Here is a 19,644-nt window from a genome sequence, read left to right as displayed (position 1 = left end):
CTGCTGAGACGTTGCATGTGTGTCCGAGAAAAGTCCGAGAGAGGCAGCAGTAAGGTAACGCGACGCGCTCCAGAGGTAGACGCAGGATGTGTGTGGGGCGCGTTACATGTTTGGAACAAAACCTGAAACCTAAACAGCCTTCAGTGGTTGTTCCATATGTTATTGGGCCTAAAACTGAAAAATAAAAATTGTGTGTAAAAGATGTTCAGAAAGATCTTCAAAAGTCATAAATGTAAGCACTGTTTATTTAGCCTCCAATCCAATTATTATTTTCTACATCACAACAGTTTATATTCCACATCAATGTAACACAGAAAAATTAGTTAAGAAACCAGAGAACACAAAATAACAACACATTCTACAGATAATAATCCTAAACAGGCAACCACTAAAACATTTACAAACATTATAATTTTTTTTTCACAAATGTTGCAAGTTTGGTCTTGGTACTAGAAAGGAAATAAACCTCAGATCTCAAAGAAGGAGCCCTGATGTGAGACAGTCTCAACCATCCAGCATCAAAGCTGCTTTTCAGAGAGGTTGTGCTGATATGGCCTTGGTACACAGTCAAAGAGGAAGTACCAATCATTCCTGGTATTTAGGTTTTTAGGAAAATCACTTATAAAAATTGTGAAAAATATCAAAAGAAAAGTATTATAAAAAATACTCTATTGACCATTCCAATATATAGACAGGGAAAATGGTTAGAAAGTTGAAGGGTACTTCACAAAATGTTGCAACAAAATCAGACAATGGTCAGTGACATTCAGTGGAGAGCATGACTGCAATATCAATTCCAAGTCTCATTACATTTCCTTCTGATATACTATACATGTGACGCAGTGAATCTAGCTAGCTAATGCTGGATAAAACACAATTAAAAAGGACAAACTATACATTTTATATTAAGACATTTCATTTTGTATATACACCCCAACTAATCTGCTTAATGTTCTGCCTCAAAACAAAAGTATGCTCAAAAGTAGCTTATGGGATTTTATTGTAAATTCTTCATAACATTATGTAACTCCAATGTGTCCGAGTCTAAAATGGTTGAACATATATTACATTCGACATTGTCAGTAAAATTACAGCTATTTCGCACCATAACATGACATTTTCTGAAGGTTTTTAAAGTACTTTGCATAGATAATTTATTTGCATTCATGTTTTGCAGCACTGTGCGAGTGTTTTATTTCACACTTTGTCCGAAAAAATCCGCAATTTTTGATAAGGACTAAGGGATTACAAGGAGCACCACCAATAAAAAAAATAGGTTTATGTGCTTATCATTTTACTTGCACTATTTAAAGCGCTACTAAAAATCTTTGAATTTAATAAAAGTTAATAACACTAAGCAAGGAAACCCCATGTTTAAAGGAACAACAGACTTTGAGACTAACAGATAAAAGTAAGATGTCAAAGAGATGGATAAAATATGCATAAGAAAACTGCAATTTTTGTTTTGTTAAAAAAAACTCATCACATTGACATCACACTGGATTGAGGACTGAAGCTAAATTGAAGGCAAAGTTATTCTGCTTTTAGACACATGTTTCTGTTGCTTTATCCATCATCCATCTAATGTTTTAATAAATTAAATAAAGCATAACTATCTTTATCTATACTACACTCCCATCTCAATAGCTTGTCTTCATAAAGCCTAGTTTAAATGATGCTATATGTTCATGTTGTCGAATTAAAACAACATTTTGTGAAATACATTTGTTCCATGGATACTTTTGTGCCCCACAAACTAAAATAATGTTTGGTGAAAGGCTTCTAATGACAGTCATTGATATTGAAACATTCATTTCCCCCCATTTGCTGTGAAAATTAGAAAAGTCTTTAAAGAAACTCACTTTTTGTTATATATTGTAAAAATCATGATGCACAGATTTCTTTGATTGGCATGAGTGTAAGCACAATGGTCAATTTTGGAGTTTCACAATAAGGTTTTACACATAGCTATGATAGCTGGACATGCATCTTGCAAAACAATTACAACTTTTTTTATATGGGTTTTATGTGTAAACATGGGAGAAAAGCCTACATAAACAGTATATCGACATGAGCCTGCTTAAAACAAATGTAACTGTTTGGCAGTATTCAGTAATGAAATGTTATCATTCTTATTTTAACATGATGTGTCGTTTGTGTATGACATACAGAATACACAAGTTCCTAAACTGTGGGCTTTATTGAAGCAAAGACGATACTTAGTGATGATAAAATGTTTTAAAAATGTGTGTAGGGACACAGGTCAGAAAAGATTTACACTTATTGCTCTACTATATTATTGAAACGTATGGGCGTACTCTTGTCTTAAAATGGGGCACAAGTTTCCATAAAAGGAAATGATTGTTTAAATTTGAAGACATTTTACCATAAATCTTATCCCAGCAGTAGCACTGGTGTCATCTTTAGTGCAAGGATGTCAACGGTTAGAAGGGTAAAAGTTCAAATGGAGTGAATGTTTAATTTAATTGGTTCTGCAAGACATTGTTTTAAAAAACTGGACAGCAAAATTGAAATGAATGACATGCCAATGCAACAGATTTACAACACAAGACTTGATGAATATGCCGCAGCCTTATACGACATATGTGACATCAACATGTGCCATTTCATTAATCAGAACAACGATGAAAGCTCACATTAGATGTTATTGTTTCTTAAAGAGATTGTTTGATATGTTCAGACTGCTGGATATTAGGAAGGTGTTATTTTTTATTTTTTTTTAACTTTCACTGAATGATGCAACACAATGATAACAAGCAGTTTTGAGTAAAGATCAAAGACAAAATGATAAGTAACTTACTTCTCATTAGGTACTGTACTTGGCAAAAGGAAAAACATGCCATATAGTACAGTCCTGATTTATGTCAAGAGAAATGCATTAAAAGCTAAATAAAACTTCATCTCACGTCATGCTGCAGAGTTTATGCTCATAAACCTACTTTGATAAGTGAAAATGTGAGCATCTGGGGTGGCAGGAATTTAGTTCAAAGTAGCTGGACCCCATTACATCACTTACAGTACACTCTGAGCTTTTTGTGTGGTATGTTAGAAAATTTGAAGGGTAAGCCCAGAGAAAAACCTTTAAAACCTTTTTGAAGTGTCCTTTCAGTTGTTTCCCTTTTTATCAAACATGTAATAATAATTTTTTAAATAATAATATGCCCAACCTTCCCTACCCAGACATTCCCTTAGAGCTGCAATAAGAATAAATCCGTATCTTTTTAAAAGTTTTGCGCAATTAAAGGGTTTTACATACGTTTACCATGTTATTTATATCAAATTATCTTTGACAATAACAGATGCAAAGCATGTAATAATCCCTCCCACAATGATTTCATTAACTGAACTTGACTTTGAACCATTAAAGAGAAAAGGAACAATGGTGAACACAGTAAATAAGATAAATGTGTTTGCCCTGAGGCACTTGGTAGTAGCTATGATAAAATAATTAAAAACACTACCTTTTCTACTCAAAGGAATGTGTAGTTGGTCTCAAAAGCATTCAGAGTTGCATTCAAATTGTCAATTCAAAAATAATGCACACGTGTGAGTGACCACCTACACTGACAATCATTATCATTCTAGTGTTTGTCTACAGTTCTCGTGTCCAGTGTAAATATGGTGAACATTAAAAATGCTGCAGAAAAAGGGTGGAAGTGGAATATATGGTATGTGTGACGAGGAACTAAATCTAAACTTGGATAAGTTTGTTGTGTTTTTTTGATGTGGCAGGGAGATAAGAAGGAGACCAGAACAAATGTCCAGAAGGCTAGACGAGGAGAGACATGGGAGCTGGGCATCAACACGGAAAAATCCTACTGGGGATAGTTGTTCTGTTGCCGGCGCTTTGCTGACCTCATTTTCTCAAAGCGTGACTCCATTTCCTCTAGGACCTTGGGGGTGTACCTTACTACCAGCTTAACCGTGCCCTGAGCTGCTTTGAGGAGCTCCACAGCTTTCTCGTGGTGCTCACCTTCCACACTCTGAAAAGAATAAACAATACGGAAATGTAGGAGAGTAAGAATGTACTGTAAGAAAGTATCACAAACAGGCCTAACAACTGCAGTAAAGTCTAGTTTTATAAGTTTATATTACAAAAACAATTAATGTACTGTGGGAAATTGTTAAGCACAACATCAACAAGATATTATGTCTCTGGAAGAAACAAATACCCCAGAACTTTAAACGTATTGAAGTGAACTATATACAAGCTTATCATTTGGGAATTTTAATGACACATCAACCAAGCAAAGCCAATGGGATGACTGTCTTTGTCTGAACATGGAATGTACCTAAGTACAGCAAGCATAAATCACAACATCTGCTTGTTGTAGCTAATTTGGAAGAGCTTACATTTTTTTTTACCCCTGTTGAATTAATTTTAACAAAATAATGTATGTTTACATTACATTTTTCTCCAAAACCCATTTTGTTTATCTTTGAGACGTAAAGGCTGAATTAATTTCCTCCCAAATAGAACATTGAAATCTACATTGTAAACATCTAGTCTATTTTCATTTTTCAAATACAACAGTAGATACGGCGGGAGGTGTGCATTGTCAAGGCGATGCCTTAACTATAGCCTTAAGCGCTGCGATAACCCCTGCTTTTCTGGATGTTTGTTTTTCAAAGTTTGATGAATCACTTTCCTTGGAGAGACAACTTTTATAGCAAGGCTTGAAGGTGCTTAAAGCCACTACGAGTAACATGGTCCGTTGGCGGCCCCTTTGGACAAAAGCGGTAGTATTTTTACAACGCCCGCTGTCGCAAAGCTGTTTTCTAGCTCGTGCCAAGCGTGCGAGTGTCAACTGAGAAGGGCGCCGCGCAATATAGTGCATGTCCGTGTGTTGAAAGTGTGAGGGCACGGACTCTTTTCGGCTCCGTGAGAGTGGTTAGTGACACTGCATCAACTAATGCCAGTAAGTGCTACACACACCTGATTGCAATGAGTTGATGCAGCAGTGTCACCTAACTACTCTCTCACGGAGCTGAAAGATTATGTGTCCTCACAGAAAGCGAGAGACGGCAGTTAGTATAGATCACGATGAGGTAATGTGTTTTATGTTGTTGTAAATAATGACTATTTCAGATTAATAATGGTCATCCGATGATGGTGAAGCAAAGCACACTTTGTGTTAGTACCAACTAGGGGTGTGCACATGTACACGTGTACACGTGTAACCGTTTAGTAAATCATAACCGTTTAGGAAAAATCAATAAACGAAAACCGTTTTTTTTTTTTTTTTTTCTTAAAATTTCAAAGTTTTTAAATATGTTCTGGAGACACGCGTTTATTGATTTTACATCACTAATAAACTAATTGGGGAGGATAAAAGCTAGTCTTCCGAGAATCTGTCTGTCCCTCGGCGAGTGTGTGTGAGTGAGTGTGTGTATCGGCGCACACACACACACACGGGGAGTCGCCGTGCTGGGACTCGACTCACAGCCATGGAAGAGTGATGAAAGATAACCTAAAGATTAAAGTTACCCGGTTGACGTGAACTACGCTCGTAAGTAGCCCGAACTTTAAAACACCTGTTCAACATGCATTTAACGTGGACATGTAGAAAGCCATAGGCTATATTAATCAGGAAATTAATGAAGCGCGATTATGACGGCGAACGTGTGTGTGTGTGTGTGTGTACCATGGACCTATTATAAGAGGTGTGTAAACGAGCGTAGTTCATGTCAATTGTGTGTTTACAGGCGAACGAACGCGTATGTGTGTGTGTGTGCGCGCGCGCGCGCCTACAAGACGGCGGGGGCACGAGGACAATGACGTAACGGTTAACCGTGTACACGAAAAAAATTTCGTCGTGTACACGGTTAGGCATTTTTGTAAACGTTCACACCCCTAGTACCAACCGCTCATTCATTTAGGAGTAAACACTGCAGTCTAGTTCACTCCCGTGAAATTGTATACACGTTGCTTGGCAACGCCCTCGTCCCGTCCGTAGCCTATATCACTCTCCCTTTTAGCTTTTCTTCATTGCATTTTCTTTTTTTTTTCTTTGATGGTTCAGCCCCGTTATCAGTCATTATGACGACAAATAACTGTCTCAAACAAGGCTCCCGCTCCCCTTCCCTCACCTGGAGGGATAGGCTTCTCAAATCGCGTTGCTGCGCCACACTGAAATCTGCGACCAATACGGATATGTGACCATATAGCATGTACACGCGAACCGAAAATCGGACTGGGTGTACGACCAGACCAAAAGCAGTAATAAAAACTATATAAAAACGTCTTTCTTTGCACTGATGGTCTCGTTTGCTGTTAAAGGTAATTTATGATTATCAAGGGAAACATGAGGCTGTTTAAAAGATATTTAAATGTTACTCGTAGCCGCTTTAAGTGTTTTCAGTTTTGCTCTTTTCATTGGCTATGATATCAAGCCAAAATATTTCAAATAATACTTTGGGCTCTTTTTCAACGTGTTGTGGCTTTTACAAAGTTGCAGCGGCAGTGCCATTCTACTCATGCTTTGTCTTTGTTGACGCTTCACTCAACGTGGATCGGCTCATATTACATAGTGTTGATTCCGGTACTGTCCCCACTGACAGGCAGTGTTCCGCAATATGAATAACACTGGCGTTAAGTTTAAAAGTCATGTGGACAGAGTTCAATCCTTCCTAAATATTCAAGTGTTAAATGTTTCACCTGGTGGATGATGAAGCAGCAGCTTTGAATTTCACAATATTTGGAAAATAAATGTCCACATGGTATGTGTATATTTCATCTAACTGAAACAGGTGTAAAGCTACACCATCTAATCTCAACATCCCGGAGTAGGTTATGATATCTGTGAATTGAACATACCACCCCGTTAACAGAGAGAAGCTGGTCGCCTCTCTTCAGGCCTCCATGTCGGTCAGCGATGCCTCCTGGGATTATCCGGGAGATGTATATAGGGGAGTTTTGCTCCTTCCCACCCATTATATTGAAACCCAGGCCTTCTTCTGTCTTAGGCAGTTCCACGACACGAGGATGCGAGTGTCCCTCACTTGCAGCAAAAGCTGCCACAGTAGCCTTAAAAAAAATAAAAAAAGGTTGTTTAACCTTTGAACCTTTGTAATTCAGATTAGAATAAGTAATGCTTGTGTATTAAGTGGTATTTTACTTGGTTCTACCTTAGCTGTGGCGTTGGCCCTGACCTCTGGACTGCTGTTGATGTCCACTGTTTCATACACATGTTCATAAACCTGAAGAGACATTGGATAGATTTGGTCACATACCAGCAACAACTGTCCACATTTCCAAAAGTTAACAAAGTAATCATACCAAACTTTCACAGCTAGGTGTTTTTAAAGAACAATAAAAGGTAAAGTGTCTCACTTCTCTCACAGCGTTACAGAATTCACTCTGTAGGACCCTCTGCAGCGCCTGCAGCTTCTGGGGAGGAACTTCCCCTGTCCTCTGAAGCTTATCAAGCAGCTCAACCGCTCGGTTAATATCTGTCAACGAGAACACAAACACCACCATCAAGGTTTTTAGTGATCCGAAAATTGACTGTTACCTGTGTTAACTGTTTAGGTCAGTAATCTGTACCAGACAGTATAAAAGTAAGTACTGTCGGTCCTGTCCAGATCATTGTCAGTTGTTAATATGCAGCCTAGGCTCTGTAAACGGGTACGTAAACAACGGGGCCCCACAATATAGCAACATGCCTGTTAACAGATCCTAGGCTGTGTGATTTTTTTCTCCAGAGCAAACACAGTACATTGGACATGTAGCGGATTGTGAGCGATATTCACACATTTTAACAAATTTATTTGACAACAAACATAATAATAATAATAATTGATAGGTTTTATATAGCGCTTTATTGCCTAGGCACTCAAAGACGCTTTACAGGGTTCCTGGTTCAATTCGTTCACACACAGTCATACCGGTGGTGGTAAACTACGAGGGTAGCCACAGCTGCCCTGGGGCAGACTAACATTCTCCATAATCGCTGGTTCCACCTTTAATTAAATGTTTTAGAAATTGCCTCAGCCACCAGTGGGGATGTGGCTCTGTCAAAATAAATAACCATGTGAAACTGCACTTTCAACTGAACCTTTTTTCCTTTTATTTTTGCATTTAGAACGCATTAAGTCCAATTAAAATAAATCTACTTTAAATGTTAAAAAACTTGTGAGAGTTTTCACGTGGTATTTGATATTATTTCAGGTTATTCTAAAAAGCCAAAAAGAAATGCCAAAAATAACAATGTATCACTGAAAATGTTGCAAAGCGACCATATCGAATCATGCCATGCTGATCTGCGAAGAGAGAAGATGCTACCAATTATTTAGTTTAGAAATTGCAACATGAGAAAGAAACTGATTGAGATCATCCTATTCCCCATGTCTTGGCATTATTAAGACTTTTGATACATTTAAGACACTTTAAATTCCAATTTAGACCTAATTTTTAAATCAACTGAATGGAATTGAAAGCAGTGGGGGTTTAATTAATCCATAATGTTCTGCTATGTTTAAACAAAGTATTTGTAAAGACACAGCAAGAGCTAATGTTAGCATGTTGTTAAAGGGAAGACTGAGGTTGAATGTGAAGACGAAAAACAAACATTAAAAGTCTGTAATTGCACATTTCTATCCGTTCATCCTTTGATGATGAAGCTGGTAAAACATGTGTAATTTGTTTTATTTCGCAGACTTTCTGACAAACAAGACAGACAAACTAATCACTCTCTGTTGTCACTCAGCTAGCAAAGTAAAGCAATGCAGTTCTAAAAACTATCGTTTCTTTAACTCGACGTCAAGAAACGTGTTGTCCTGGCAAAGGCAATATTAACTACACGCAACACTTTATTAAGGCATTATTAACTAATTAAACAAGAAAATGTGCTGTTATTAAAACAATCACCATCTGTATTTGGCTAAGCTAAGCTAGGCTAGGTTAGGTTAATGACTCACTGCTATCACAACAAATGTTAGCCAATTAACTTTACCTCTTTCCAACCGCACAGGCTCCCCAAGCGATGCCATTCCTGAAATGAGTTGTTTATTTGACGTCAGATACACCTGGTGTAAAACGCTGGATATGGAGAAAACTAAATTTGGCAAATCCTGGCTAACGTTACGTCGCGCTTAGTCGAAGACGATCAATCAGATTAGCAAAGTTAGCCGGCTAGGCTAGCTGCCAGTGTCATGATGCGTTTATGTCACCTCGTAAAGTGGAAACACCACCGAACTCATCATGTTGACTGGATGCTGGTGGGCATGAGCTATCTTCCTGAACTTTTGAGAAATCTCAAACATTTCCCAAATAAATGCAATATTTCCAAATAGAATGAATTAGGTTCGACGGAGGATAGGAAGAATCAATGTTGGTTTCGAAAAAGTATAATTGAGGCCTTTAATTAATTTGGCAACCACATCTCGCACAGCCAGACGCCACTTGACCAACGCGTTACGGCATCATCCTGAAAATGGCTCAAGCTAAATATTGAAGCTCTTTCTTAAATAAAAAAAAGCAGATGCCTTTTAAAATGATGTTAAGTGGACATATCAAGTAAACTAAGCTAGGTCTGCAATAGACCAACTGATCGTTTATGACGAAAGGTAGGCTACTTTCGTCCTGTTAGTATAGCCTCTAGGGACGACACTTTCCCTATAGCCTAGGCTACTTCGTTACCGTCACGAAAGTGAAAGTAACTTTGGATTTCTGCTCGATAATTTCCGACATGTGCATTAAAGTGTCAATCTGGGTATTGACCATGGACCAAAGAAATTCAGCAGGAAACCCACAGTAGGCTTACCCACAGTCATATCCCCAACTAACCGTCACATCAACACAATCAACAATCATCTGCAGGTAGGTGCATCATTTATTTAACAGCTGTACTTAAACTCTCTCTGGATACTCATAGCGCCAGGGATTTTTACATAATGTCCTGTGTTTTGGTGACAAGGGACGAGCAACCAGAAGGTTCTGCCCTCTGCTGGTCGGCTGCAGCACACCTTGAGGCTTCAGTAGGCTACATCATTCTGCAGAACACTGCTGCTGCACTGCTTTCTGTGGCCTGACACTTTTAAAGCATGATTCACTCCTGACCACACCCCAGTTGGTGATGACACACAACGTGACAGATGATGAAAATCACCTGCTGTAACATCACAGATAGGGGCGTGGTTAGAGGCCCAACATACATGAATATAGGACCCACATTTAGTGGAGCAGCAGCATTTTCACACTATCCCTGCGTTCCAATTCCCATACTTCCATACTATTTAGTATGCCAGAAAAACATTTAGGATGTCGGATGTCCCAATACATGCACTTCAATTGTAGTACGCTGAAAATACATTAATGCCCCAGTAACTCCAATAGCATTTTGGAGTATGTGTCTGTACCTATTCTCGACATTTCTCGATAATGAAAAAAAAATCTCCCTTATCTGATTTGTTTTTCTCTTCTGTGGCCCTAACACTCTTCTGTACTGTAGTATGTATTGTAGTAAATAGAAAAAGTATGTGATTTGGAACGCAGGGTGTGGCTTTTGTTTCTGTGTTTATTTCCTTGTTTTTGTCTTCAAGGAATACTTCACCCATATGGAACCGGCGTTCTATCATTATAACATCGCCATTATAATATAATGAACTAGAAGCTGTCCTGTAAATCCTAACCCCACAATTTTACTAGTGTGATGTCACAATAGTACAATGTAGGGTTAGACAGTGAGACCATAAAACACTCTTTCTGCCTTTTCTCAGGCTAGGATGAACCGATTTCAAAAATGTTTGCACCTTCATATTTTCACCGGTGAAGTAAGTCTTTAAGGCTTCAGCCTTATTCATAGGTAACAGAAATATTACATCATACTCTGAGATTTATTCACATGCAGGATTTGTGATCACAAAAAACAATTGGATTTTCTTCCTCCTGGCTCAAAAACAAGTGGTGATTTCAGATCAACTTTGTCCATTACTTTTACAGCTGTGTGATTGGTGGATGGTGGTTTTCTGGTATGCTTTACGTAACAAAAATAGCCAGAGGCTTCTATTCTCATAAGAAATAGAGCAGCTCAGAATTCCTTGTCTAAAATACATTGCATGATGCTTGATTCATTGTCCCATCTGCTGAGCCACGTTGATCGTAATTTACTTAATCAGTGCAATTCTGTCTTGAGGTAGACTCTCTATATAGCTTCGGTATGAGACAAATAACTTACAGCATCTTTGTTGGGCTCCTCTGGCAGATCCGAGTGGAAAATTTTCCCCTGGACGCGATAAGAAAGGTTTTCTCTTCTCAGCAACATTGTTTTTCCAAATCTCAATACGTCAGGTACGCTTCTCTTCAGAGGTCGCACTTACCTTTGGGTTGATGAAGAAGAAGGAAAATAAGGGCTGGGATCACATGCAGCACTAACAGAAGTCGCGATTGAAGTTTTTTTTGATGCTTTGTATTTGTCTTTGTAAATATGGGTGTATTCTCTTTTTGATATTATGGGTAAATCTGGAGGTGTTTCATGATAAGTAGATGGAAAATTGGAATTAGTTTTATTGCTATCCTATTATGACCTTAAACTTGGCAAGCAAAGGGTTGTCACTATCTAGTGTACTGAGTTATGAGGGAAATCTTCATGAAGCAGCAGCAGCCTTTAAGCCACATACCAAACCGTTCTGTTACCAACAATGGCTATTCCTTCTGATCACAGATATACACTATACAGCTGTAGCCTGTGGAAAATCTGTGATGATTGTCTTTATGTGGAGGATTAAAAACTGGGATTACCTTGAACTAATGGGAAAATGTCTGGTGATTATTTGTAATGCACAGACATGTATGGGTGGGCAAATCCACTGTCAAACTCAGCTAGCGTTCATGTGCAACCAACTTGTACTAGTCTACGCTTGTATCTGTAGTGCACTGCTCATGTTAAGTTCTTGTAATTCATAAAATATGGCTTGTGCAGCTGGACTAACAATGAGGTACATCTCTGAATACCTGTGTTTGTTAACACCAATAAAGAGGCCTTTCAGTAAGTCTGTGTTCCAGTAATGTGCTGGTTGAGATCAGGAAGTGGTCACTGCTCAAAATAACAAGGAGATCACCCATTACACTGCAGTCAATTACCGAATTCATCAACTCCATTGTAACATTTTGAATAACTACATTAATTATTATTGAGCTTCCTGGTCATTTCATGATCTTAATTTGTTCACTTTGGGCAGTGTTCATGTGCATGTATGAATGTTTGTATGTGTATGTGTGTGTGTGTGTGTGTGTGTGTGTGTGTGTGTGTGTGTGTGTGTGTGTGTGTGTGTGTGTGTGTGTGTGTGTGTGTGTGTGTGCGTGCGTGCGCGTGTGTGCACCTGTCAGTAAAATAATGTTTACCCTGCCTGGAAATGCACTGTTGAAACTATCGACATTGATTTTGTTTTTTCAGTTGCCTATAGTCATTTTTATTTCTTCAAATATTTCAGTTTAATATTGCAAACAACTTCACAACATACAAAATGAATAATATTAACCCAGAAACATGTCAATGAATAAATTTTATATATATATATATATATATATATATATATATATATATATATATATATATATATATATATATATAGTTTTTTTTCTTTTATATATATCTTGTCCTCTGGTGGGGATAAAAAAATAAACAGCAAAGCTTTGACAACAGCACCTTGACATAGTATGTAATTCCAACATTACCTTGAGAAGTTTAGAACAGTAAACAGATAAATTACTTGAGAGGAAAATAGTTTTCTGCTGAAAATGTAAACGGAATGTTTTTTTTTGTTCAGCATCATATCCTTTTTTTTGTAAGTGGAGAATTTCTCAATTCACAATTGAAGCAGCATGCAAGCTTTTGAAGATGGAACTGTCCCCTCTCCTTCCTTGCCTGTTTTTTCCCTTCGTTTTCTAATTCTTGGCAACGTAAACAAATCACAATGTCTTGAGGAATGTGATATAGTAATTTAAACTGGGCGCAAATGACTGATCAGATTTTTTTTAATTGTTTACAAGGTCATGAATATGTTCAATAAATAGACTGTAGTATAACTTTTACTGTATAAACTTCATCTTTTTTTTACATGCAGTCCATAAAATTTTCATTTGACGGAATAATTTACCCTGTTATGTATATATACAAATAGATATTTTCTCTTTATTCTCTTTTTTAAACTCTTCAATAAAATCTATACATTTTATACACTATCTCCCTCTTTTAATGGTCAATGTGCATACACATGAAGTGTCTATCCTTATAAACCGCCAGCCGATCTTCTTTTTGCTATCCATGGTGAGCGCTCGCACGTAGGACTGGGTTGTCCTGCATTGGGAGTTATAATGCCGCTTGTCTATTCCTCTGCAGCCCTCCTTCGTGTACCCCATGGGGTTGCATTTGGTCTCATAAAAGTATTGCTTCAGTTGGCCATTGGGGACAGGGACCTTTTCCATGACGGTAACTGTCTGCCCAGACATGTCTATTGCCGTCTTTTTATCCACAGCTGTCACCCACTGGCTAATACTGTCACACACGCTGAGCTCCCCGCGCCGGGAGGGATCCGAGTGTCGCCGCACCCTCATGGACATGTTGGCCGAGTCCAGATAGTTTTTGTATTCCTCCAGAAGAAAGAGCAACGGTGGCTCCAAAGGCACTTGGTTGCTGATCATCACCCGCGAGTCGTACAGGTCGACATCCTTGGTGTCTCCTTGGAGCACAGAGGACGGGCCCCCATCAGGCCCCTGTCCCAGCTGTGCAGCCTCTCCCTCCACCTCAAGCAGCTCCTCTATCACCTGCTCAAACGTGTCTGTGAGAGAGGGCAGCTCCCCGCGCCCGCCGCTCTGTGGAGTCCCGTGGCCCCGCGCGGCCGTCGCAGCGGCGGCGCCCAAGTACCCTTCCGTCCGATGGCTGCGCATGCCCGGGGCGTCTCTCAGGGGCGCAGCTCTCATGCAACTGAAGTATGAAATAACCATAGTAAGGAACAGGATGGTCATCACTCTTCTAACCTGGTGGAACTACAGGGGGAGAGAGAAAACAAGAGGGAGGGGGAAAACAAGAGGGTTAGTCAAATGGCATTTTTTAATGAAGCTGGCTGGTCTTTGTGAGGGAGGCAGTGGAATTTGGATCATCACAAAATGTAACTGATATCGGTGCGATCAGCGTTTTGAAATTGTTTGCAAACTGTAATCGTCCTGTTCCCATGTGAGGTCTGGCTTAGATTTTTCATGTGTTGGCAACAATGCACAAAACGCTGCGCCAAGCATCAGAGAGATCGCTCATTACAAAAGATGAGATGGCACGAATAGATGTCACTGCATCCTTACAGACTCGCAATTATTTATGAGCTTTTTATTACACATGATGGAGCGTGCAGGGTTGTGTCGTTTTTTTTTATAATGGCAGCACCTGCCAGTCATCCCTCACTGCCTGAATCATTGTGTTGTCTTGTCCAGTTTTTTAAAAGCTCACACCTTCCCAATATATTGAAGGCTCATCTTACATCCTCAGACTTCATGTTGAAAAGTGCATGTAGTAAATTGTGCAATCTATTAATAATACAATTGACGGTTGGGTGCAATCTTGGCTCCAACCGTGGGAGGGTCAATTGACATTGTGCTGCACATGTTGACAGTAGGATATGGTTTTGTTTGTTCGAAGGGCTCGTGTATTATCTTTTGACTATGACTAAATCAACATAATCAACACTTATGGAACCTCCAACACATAGAACACTTTCGGAAATGTTGTTTTTTTGTCACCTGTGCTGCTGTGTAAATATTGTTGATTATTTTAAAACTGGTAAGACAGGTCTGATAGTAAACCTTATCGTCATGAGCGGGACTTTGTTGAGGGACAATGTTTGTCTTTGGCAGGTGGGTGGCAAGAGCACTGCAGGATAAACAGGATGTCATGAGGAAACTGAATGTCATCCTCCCTGCACTGTCAAGTTAAGTACCAATCTGGAGATGCCGAAGAGCAACTCACAAGATAAGCAAAGCACTGCCAGGGGGTAGAGGAGAAGAAAAAAAATAGCCTGGCCGAGGCTTTGACTGTACTCCGCATGTCCCAACTTGAAACCGCAAAAAACAAGTTGTGGAAGCACACTGCTGCTGCCTCCGCTCTGTCAGGACGGACACGAGGACATATACAGCAGGGAGGAACCTGAGAAACCCCACCTTAAAAGCATTTGTTTCTTTCTTAATTGGTATCTTGGGCCGCGGCTGCAATTAACCAACGCCGTGGTGACTGCCATAGAGATATCTTGTCTAAAAATAGCCGGGCTGGGAGTCTCACAGTCTCTATTCAGAATATCACATCCTTCTTCTTAATGAGCCACTTGTTCCCCAAGCTCTGTGACGTGCAACGCCGGAGTGTGTGAGTGTGTTTGTTGGAGGGAGGGGAGGGGGGCATGGGGAGGGGCTGGGTGTGTGTGTATTTGCAGGGAGATGTGGGAATTTTTTTTCCTCTCACCAATAAAACAACAATGAGGACAAAGCCAAGAATAAGGAGCTAATGCCCATTTCCCCCCCCCCCCCCCATTAACCATTGTTAATAAAAGTAAATTTACCATTGTGAGTAAAAGTCCATTTAACATGTGAAAATCCTAAGCCTATTAATAACCCATCAGTAGGCTCTCTAATGCCTCGGTTCCAATAACAAGAATTTCCTGTGAGGCTTCCCAGCACAGAAAATCACGTAGGTTTTATGGGATCTGGGCCAACCACAAGCTTTTTGTGCGTAGGATGCATTTAGGCTGATATTATTATCAGCATTTGCGCTCCAAATGGTTCCACTTCCACATTAAGGGAGGGCTGATTACTGTCAGGCGTCAAACTTTCATGCTGGAAATGGTGCAGACGAAGAGTGCTGCTGCATCTTCCGTAACAGACCACAGGGGTAATATTGCAGTAGCAGGGGGTGGAGAGAGTGTGCCGGCGTCATTTCGCAGCATAACAACCACAGATGACGTCTCTTCCAGGTCTCCATAGGGGAGAGAATGGAGGGGAGGAGGAGGAGGTTGCTGGGGGTAATGCCACTCAACAGCGTGCGATTGCATGCCGTTCCCCCGGGTACCCTCACACCGGGAACAACAAATGATTTTATTTCTATCTCTTGCGATTTCCTGTTTCCATCAGCTCCAATCAATATGGCTCATGCTCTCAATCAACATCCTGTTAAAATGCGATAAAGCCAATGAATCATTTAATTGCTGTGGGACGGCGAAGAATCTGTGGCTTTCTATCTACTGGAGGCTAAATGTGACAACTGATTGGTTTGCTCTGGTTTAAATACATCCAGGGAAGGAACATTTTTATGCTCGCTGCTGGATTTCACAGTTAATAAAAAAAGAAGAAAAAAAAAGCGGTTTGCGAGTTAACACAATGAGCATGAATAATAAAGCAATAAGGGGGCAACTACATATGAAGGAATGTCAGGAAATAAATTTGATTCTTTTAAGGAGCCTCTCGGGCAGCTCGGTTTGGTTATGAAAGTGTCTGACGCAAATTAGTGGTTGAGCATGTTCCTTCCACATAGATTGTTTATAAATCTAATAAATACAATCCGGGTAGCCTACAATTAAGCTGTGTCATCAGCATCCAAGTATAGCCAATGACGGCCCTTTTGACCGAAAGCATAAATCACTTAACATGGGCTGGGGGGAGATAAAGCCTCCGATAACTGCTGCTCAAACATGCCTTTATTCGTGACAACACACACGTATAGCACAAAACACCCAGAACAATAGGAGCAGATCTACCATTTGGCTCTGAGGTCTCTACATGACCACCTGTTCATCTGCTTTGAGAAACCGCGGCTGTATGGCAGGGATATGTAACTTACCCTCACATTCTATTCTTTGTGCCAGGTGGGGATTATAGTGATAAATGCCGCCTTTGACAGAACCTGAAAAGTTTCTCCAAAGCATGAAAGGACAAGTATGGCTAGTATTATTGCACATTCAGTAGGATAGGCCTAATGCTCCCCCAGCCTAACCTGCCGCATGCGTTTCCTCTTCACCATTGGCGTGCATGACATCTTAAAAACCGTTAAGGGGGGAAATAAACATCAAACAGGAGAGATGAAAGAGGCCAACGTGCCCACCACATTTGAATAGAAATATATGACCTGTAGCAACATTTGTTCTCTGCCGCCAACACTGTTTGCTCGTGGGCATCCGTATTTGTTCAATTCCTTAATTCCTTTCATGGCGGTTATTGGAGCTATTTATCTGGCAACATGTTTTGTCACGTTCAATATGTCAAAAAAGAGAGAAAAGAAAAAACAACAGAACAGCAGCACATGATATCAAAACGTTTTACCTGAGGACCCCTTTTGTGCCCCAATGCAGCACAAAAAAAGCAATTAGAGTTGTCTGCAGTAATGGCTGACACATGTGAACACTTCCCTGAGATCTGTTTTCAATCTGACAAAGTTTCACAGGACGTTTAGTAATAGATGAGCATCACTAAGGGATTATAGCTGGCCTCCAGGCCAACCCCGGCCACTGGCACGGAAAGCCCGGCATTCAAATAGCTGCTGAGTGATCTGTGCCATCCAAATGGGTCGCTGCCTCACTCTCACACTGCATGCGTGCAACAGTGGACTACAGAGAGAATACAGTGGCAAGTATGGGGAAATCATTACCGACTCTAATTTGAGGCTACTACACACTCATCCCTAAATGCGCCAAAGTCTAGCTGATAAGTGTGTATGCCCTAATTTGGTTTTTAATTATAATCTTGACAAAAAAAGCTCAAATTGTTTCCCATGAATCAGCAACCGAGAAAGCCAAATAATAAAGTATCGCTGACCAGAGCTGCAACTCCAAATGAACAGCATTGCAGTTCCCAATTGTGTACACTAGATGGCGTATGAGACCGTGAAATAATAAGAGCTCCTTCTTTCTTTCCATCCCTCAAACTTCCTCCCATTTCTCTATCCCTTCCTCCTATGAAAGACAATATGATAGATAGATAGATAGATAGATAGATAGATAGATAGATAGATAGATAGATAGATAGATAGATAGATAGATAGATAGATAGATAGATAGATAGATAGATAGATAGATAGATAGATAGATAGATAGATAGATAGATAGATAGATAGATAGATAGATAGATATTTTTTCCAGGACGCACAACCATGTTTTTGTGCGTAAAAGTCAATTGGAAATCGAGTTCACTGATGGAATTTAGTCACAATTTTTACCTTTTTTTTGGAAAGCACATCATAAATTAATCGTTAAAACGTCAACTAACTGGCCCCCTTTGAATCTCGGATTTAGTTTCTTGGAAAATAAACTTCCCCATGCGAGCCAATTTTCCATGACTCCATAAACGGGGCTTTATCTCAAATCCGTGTTCATTCTGGCCATTAATTTGAAGTTATTCAGTGCGAGCACAAGACCGAGAGGTAGACCCAACGGTGTAGGCCTACGTTTAAGTCTCGGGTTTCCTATAAAGTCTTAATGAGTTCATCAAAGTCCCCCCCAACAGTACAATCAACAGTACAACAACTGTCTGGAGTTTTTGTTTTGTTGTGTGTTCACAGGGCAGGAGGTGAGATTAGATTATGTTAGCCCCAAACAAAGAGTTTATTGTGCTATTTATGCGCATAAAAAGTTCAAACGTGGCTTTTTTTTCAACCAGAGACGCACGCTGGATCGTTTCCACTTCGTTACTTGGAGAAATACTTAGGTACAAAAAGTCACATTGCTCAGGCTGCTCTTATGATTACTTTCTTCTTCTTCTTCTTCTTCTTCTTCTTCTTCTTCTTCTTCTTCTTCTTCTTCTTCTTCTTCTTCTTCTTCTCGAGATTACATCTGCCGAGCTCGTGCTCTCGACTGGAAACCCAATCAACATAATAACTCCGTTTTTTATTAATGAACGAGGGGATAAGGTTACACATATCCCCTCTCGGGCTGCAGCGCAGTCTCTTCGCAGGATAGCCGGACTTGATAGAGCTACTTTTAGTCCCCCTCCCCCCCACCCTCTACTACATCCACCCCTCCCAAACACACAAGTAGTATAGTCTATACACACACCTCTGTCTTTTTCTCAGGCAGCATCAAACAAACACCAAAGTGGCTTAAAACAAACTTATGGAAAAGCAGACAAGACGCATAGCCTACCTTTAACTGCCCAGTCGTAAAACAGACCATTCAACAGGACAGTAGTGTCATCTGGGATGTTCTGGAAAACTCCCTGAGTAATTTTAAGCGATATTTTCCTCTCTGTGCTCTCCCCGACAAGCTTCGGGATATCTCTTCAGCTTTGGAGCAAATAGATTAAATTATTGATGGTGGAAATTGCATGGATGAGGTAATGCACTCCCATGGCTGCACGGCTCCTTTGGAGATCGTCTGAAATTGAAGTTGTCGCATGCTGAAAACGCTGCAGCGGCAGCAGCACGGGATGAGAGAGAGAGAGAGACCGCTGGAGCTGTAATGAGGAGCGTCTTTGCAACTACAGTAACTTTACTACACAATGACGCTGCAACATGTGACCAGCCGCTGGCTGACTGGTCGCCACCAAACTCCTGTTTAAACAGCCCCGAGGCGGAACTATTAGTGCGCTCTCAGTGTGCATTATGCGCTTCTGTTTGTCCGCATGTCGTGCAGCCTGCATCCACACCATAGAGTCTGGCG

General features: G+C 40.1%; 2 protein-coding genes across 2 annotated transcripts; both read right to left on the bottom strand.

Moving 5' to 3' along the window:
- Positions 1 to 227: 227 nt before the first annotated feature.
- lin7c (lin-7 homolog C (C. elegans)) lies at positions 228 to 9,140 on the bottom strand. Its single transcript, XM_080027691.1, has 5 exons — positions 8,976 to 9,140; positions 7,355 to 7,473; positions 7,150 to 7,221; positions 6,839 to 7,048; positions 228 to 4,004 (listed from the first exon to the last, which is right to left on the bottom strand). Exons 1-5 carry the CDS (start codon positions 9,010 to 9,012, stop codon positions 3,837 to 3,839), a joined length of 606 nt encoding a protein of 201 aa, XP_079883817.1. The 5' UTR covers positions 9,013 to 9,140; the 3' UTR covers positions 228 to 3,836.
- Positions 9,141 to 13,088: 3,948 nt separating this feature from the next.
- bdnf (brain-derived neurotrophic factor) lies at positions 13,089 to 19,405 on the bottom strand. The gene is made up of 2 exons (XM_080033808.1): positions 19,129 to 19,405; positions 13,089 to 14,008 (listed from the first exon to the last, which is right to left on the bottom strand). Exons 1-2 carry the CDS (start codon positions 19,156 to 19,158, stop codon positions 13,202 to 13,204), a joined length of 837 nt encoding a protein of 278 aa, XP_079889934.1. The 5' UTR covers positions 19,159 to 19,405; the 3' UTR covers positions 13,089 to 13,201.
- Between the last annotated feature and the right edge of the window lie 239 nt (positions 19,406 to 19,644).

This window comes from Ammodytes marinus, assembly GCF_949987685.1.
Source record: "Ammodytes marinus genome assembly, chromosome: 1".
Classification (NCBI taxonomy): domain Eukaryota; kingdom Metazoa; phylum Chordata; class Actinopteri; order Uranoscopiformes; family Ammodytidae; genus Ammodytes; species Ammodytes marinus.
Note: the sequence above shows the minus strand (reverse complement) of the source record. Positions and strands in the feature narration are given on the sequence as shown.

Bases quoted from the DNA above. Each gene is read 5' to 3' on its own strand.
- lin7c (XM_080027691.1), bottom strand. From the start codon at position 9,012: ATGGCATCGCTTGGGGAGCCTGTGCGGTTGGAAAGAG. The intron at 7,222-7,354 runs GTGAGACACTTT...ATGTCTCTTCAG, and splicing joins TCTGTAACGCTGTGAGAGAA to GTTTATGAACATGTGTATGA. The intron at 4,005-6,838 runs GTATGTTCAATT...TATTCTTTTCAG, and splicing joins TTCTCTCTGTTAACGGGGTG to AGTGTGGAAGGTGAGCACCA.
- bdnf (XM_080033808.1), bottom strand. From the start codon at position 19,158: ATGGTCTGTTTTACGACTGGGCAGTTAAAG. The intron at 14,009-19,128 runs GTAGGCTATGCG...CTCCCCCTGTAG, and splicing joins TTACGACTGGGCAGTTAAAG to TTCCACCAGGTTAGAAGAGT.